Here is a 4342-nt window from a genome sequence, read left to right on the forward strand (position 1 = left end):
AACTATACATGGAAGTAAACTATACATGAAAGTAAAAACAGCTAGAGCTAATGATTATTATAGAATATGCAAGAATCTAATAAAGGAAATCTCAGAAATAACAGTGATGATAATCTTTACATTCTCCCTCAAACTCAAGGCGAAACAGGTTCGACATAGAGCTTGTTACGACTTGGTTCAAACTTTGGACTACACAGGACTTTTGTGAAGATGTTAGCAACTTGTTCTTGACTAGAGATGTGAGCTAAAGAAATTTTACCACTTGCAAGTTGCTTTCGGACAAAATGAACATCTATCTCAATGTGTTTTGTACGGTGGTGGAAAACTTGGTTTTTAGCTATATTGATAGCATTGAGATTATCAGAATACAAGGTGGGTGCAGGTAGGTGTAGTCGAGATTAGAAAGGAGGTGCATGAACCATATCAATTCAGCTGTTGAGGTGGCTTGAGCTCTGTACTCGGCTCTTGCAGTTGAGCGAGAAACAATTGTTTGTTTCTTTGCTCCCAAAGAAAGTAAATTGTTGCCTATGTAAACAACAAAGCTAGTCGTAGAGCGGCGGTCACAGACAAAGTGGACAGCATGAGCAATGTCTAGTCGCGTTAAGGTGAGATATTGGAGTGTCCCAACCATTTGTCTGTAAAGAGTGGGATCAAATAAGGGAATACCATCTGTAGTAGAGAGTTGATCACCAGATACTAGAGGCATGGAGATAGCCTTTGCACCATCAAAGCCAAAATGTTGGAGGATAGACATAAAGTATTGAGTCTGAGTGAAAGTCATTTCAAATTCACCACGAGCAACTTGTAGACCAAAAAATAGTGTAACTCACCAAGATCTTTCATATGGAAGACATTTGAGAGATGCTTGATAAACTGAGAAATTTCAAGAGTAGAGCTGTCGATAAGAATGATATCATCGACATAAATGAGAAGCATTAAAAGGGTAGACCCAGTGCGACGATAGAATAAGAATGTATCATAGGGACATCGCTGAGAACCCATTTGTTGGATGTAAGTGCTAAACTTCATGTACCAAGCATGAGGTGCTTGTTTAAGACCATAAAATGCTTTGTGTAACTGACATACATGAGTAGGTCGAGTTGGATCCTCAAATCTTGGTGGTTGGGAGAGATATACATGCTCTTGGAGATCCCCATGCAAGAAGACATTGCAGACATCCAGTTGTTTAAGGGACCAACCATGGGAGAGAGCCAAAGTGAGGACTAAACGAATAGTAAGAGGTTTAACTACTAGACTAAATGTTTCGTCATAGTCAAAACCAGGAATTTGTGTGAAGCCACGAGCAACAAGGTGAACCTTATACCTCTCAATGGAGCCATCAACTCTATTCTTAACCTTGAAAACCCACTTGCTGCTTACAATATTCATATCAGACAGATGAGGAACCAAGGTCCACATACAGTTTGTATGAAGAGCTTCCAGCTCATCTTGCATGGCTTGTTTCCAATTGGGGTCCTTTAGTGCTTGTTTGTATGATCTTGGTTCCTTTGACTGAGCTGCAAAATCAGCAACAAAACAAAGTGGAAGAGGATGCCGAGTTGAAAGTAAAAATTTAGGACGTCTTGTACCATCTTAGGTCCTTGTGATCATTGGATGAGTACGAACTTGAGCAACATTTTTCTGTTGGAGCAGGAGTGTTGGTTGGCAGAGAGGGAGACTAGATCTCAGATGAGTGTTGGGAGGAGGAGCTCAAATTAACTGATGAATTTTGGACAGAAGGCAGGGTAATGGTAGAATTTGATGTTATGAGGAACAACATGTTGCAGAGACTTTGGAAGAGATCGTAGGCGAAACATCTGTAAATTCTTTGAAAGAGAATCCTGACTACGAGCAAAAAGAAAGGTTAACTCATTAAAAAGCACATGACGTGATAAGTATACCGTCCCTATTGACACATTTAAGCATCAATAACCCTTGTAATGAAGTGGATAGCCAAGAAAAACACATCTGGTGGATTTGTACTCCAATTTATTTCGACCAAATGCTTGCAAATAGGGATAGCATGCACAGTCAAATACTCTCAAATGATTGTATGTAGGGAGAGTGCCAAAGACCATATCATGAGGGGTTTTGTTTTGAAGAAGTGGAGTGGGTAGTCGATTTATAAGAAAAGCTGCAGTGGTGAAAGCAACAGATCATAATTTGGATGGGATAGAGGCATGTGCAAGTAGAGTTAAGATTTTTCAACAATTTGTCGATGTCTTCGTTTAGCCAATCTTTTTTGCTTTGGGGTGCCGAGACAAGACAAAAGATGAAGAATTCCTTTGGAAGCAAAATCGGTTTTAAAAACTCGATTTAAAAATTCCCTTCCTCCATCACTTTGGACTATCTTGACACTTGTTAAATTGATTCTCCCCTAATTTCAAAAAAAGTTGGAAATATAGTGGCTACATCAAATTTTCGGACCATAGGACCAAACATACATGGAATATTCATCAATAATAACAAGATAAAAACGTTGGTTATCATAAGAAGAAATTGGGGCTGGTCCCCTTGCATCTGTATGAATTGTATGCAAGAAAGTAGAGACATAAACTGTCTGAGAAGAAAAAGGAAGCTTCTTTGATTTTTCTAAAGAACAACTTTCACAAAATAAGAACAACTTTCACAAAATTCAAGTGTCTTATTCGAAATAGGCAAGCAGGAAGAGAGAGTTGCTAGTATTTGAGAACTTGGGTGGCCCATGCAAGCATGCCACAAGCTGGCAGAACATTTTGCAACCGTGAATCCAACTAGAGAAGGAAAAGTGCATTGAGGATGGATTAGTGATTATAAGCCATTTATCACTGATCCTTTAATAAGCAGTTGATTCGTCCACAAGTCCTTGACGATAAAACCCCACGAATAAAACATTAAACAACAGTTACTATCTTGTGTAAATTGAGAAACTGAAAGTAGATTTTTCTGAATGGAGGGAACAATGAGAACATTATCCGATTGAAAAGAGATTTTTAGAAGATTAAATCGACCAACTACAGATTGGAAGGTCAGCATCGTTGCCAACCATAACAATGAGACAGTACTGTTTCAGTACCTAAATAAGGGTGAGTTGAATACCCTGGGCATCATTGGAGGTGGAGGTTATATGTTGATTTGCTCCTGTATCTGGATACCAAGTCTCATCAACCATGTCACCCACTTGAGAGCAAGAAAAGCTTTGTATTCCTTAGCTTCTTCATTAGAAGCATGGTAAGCATCTGCTTTATGATTTGGACCCCCACAACAGTAACAGGTGATACGAAAAGTTTCATTGAGACTGTAGATTTGGGCGAGTGCCTTTTGTCTGTTGAGAAGAAGATTGAGAATTGGAGTATCCACAACCACGAGTTTGACGTCCACCTCTTGAACCACCTCAATTTGTATAAAAAGCCGTTGTAGGAGATGCTTCTCTCATAAATGTAATGCGCATCTCAAAGTCACGGAGCTTGCTAATGACACCTTCAAGAGGAGGGAAGGTGTCTCGAGCATTGATTGCAGCAACGATGGGATCAAAATCTGATCCTAAGCCAAGAAGAATATAGATGATGAAGTCATCTTCATCCATCGGTTTGCCAGCACCTCGAAGAGAAAGAGACAAAGACTTGGCTTTTTGCAAGTAGTCTTCCAACGAAGACCTTCCTTTGGTGAGTGTTTGAAGCTCATCTTTGATCTGTTGAATATTGCGTGTATGACTCCCATACAACATCTCTAACACTTCCCATGCCTCATGGGAAGATTCACTGTTGATCACCTAAGAAAGAGGTGGATTTGAAAGAGAACTATTGAGCCAGCCAAGAAGGAGCTGGTCAACGTGCAACCAACGTGCAACATCAGGATTTGGATGTGAAGTACCATCCTCACCTAGGATGGTTGCAGGTGGCTAATGTATTTCCTTTTTGACATAGCCAGGTAAGCCATGGATTTGGACTCGAGCCTTCCGTAGCAAATAATTGGTGGAGGCAAACTTGGTAGAGATATCAGGCAAACTCATGTTTGTAGGGGAAAATTCAAGGGAGGTAGAGTCAATGATAGGTGAGATCGAGGAGGTTGAAGAAGAATCCATTTTCTCCAACCTTAATGGCAGTCTTATACCATGTAAAGAAAATACAATGTGACATTTTACGACTAAGATGACAACGAGACAAAGCTATGCATGGAAAGAAAACTAGCTATACATGGAAAGAAAACTATACATGGAAGTAAACTATACATGGAAGTAAAAATAGCTGGTGCTAACGATTATTACAGAATATGCTAGAATCTCGTAAAGGAGGAAATCTCGACAATAACAGTGATGATAATCTTTACAAATGTTACACTAATTGAAGAGGTGTTTTCCAGT

At 39.5% G+C, this 4342-nt stretch overlaps 1 protein-coding gene across 1 annotated transcript; it reads right to left on the reverse strand.

The window, feature by feature from the left end:
* Positions 1 to 337: 337 nt before the first annotated feature.
* On the reverse strand, positions 338 to 781 carry LOC108981768 (uncharacterized mitochondrial protein AtMg00810-like). The gene has a single exon (XM_018953019.1). It carries the CDS (start codon positions 779 to 781, stop codon positions 338 to 340), a length of 444 nt encoding a protein of 147 aa, XP_018808564.1.
* Positions 782 to 4342: the final 3561 nt, after the last annotated feature.

This window comes from Juglans regia, chromosome 16 (genome assembly GCF_001411555.2).
Source record: "Juglans regia cultivar Chandler chromosome 16, Walnut 2.0, whole genome shotgun sequence".
In the NCBI taxonomy this organism is placed as follows: domain Eukaryota; kingdom Viridiplantae; phylum Streptophyta; class Magnoliopsida; order Fagales; family Juglandaceae; genus Juglans; species Juglans regia.

What these genes read in the sequence shown, in the direction of transcription:
- LOC108981768 (XM_018953019.1), bottom strand. Translation starts at nt 781, where the DNA reads ATGACTTTCACTCAGACTCAATACTTTATGTCTATCCTCCAACATTTT.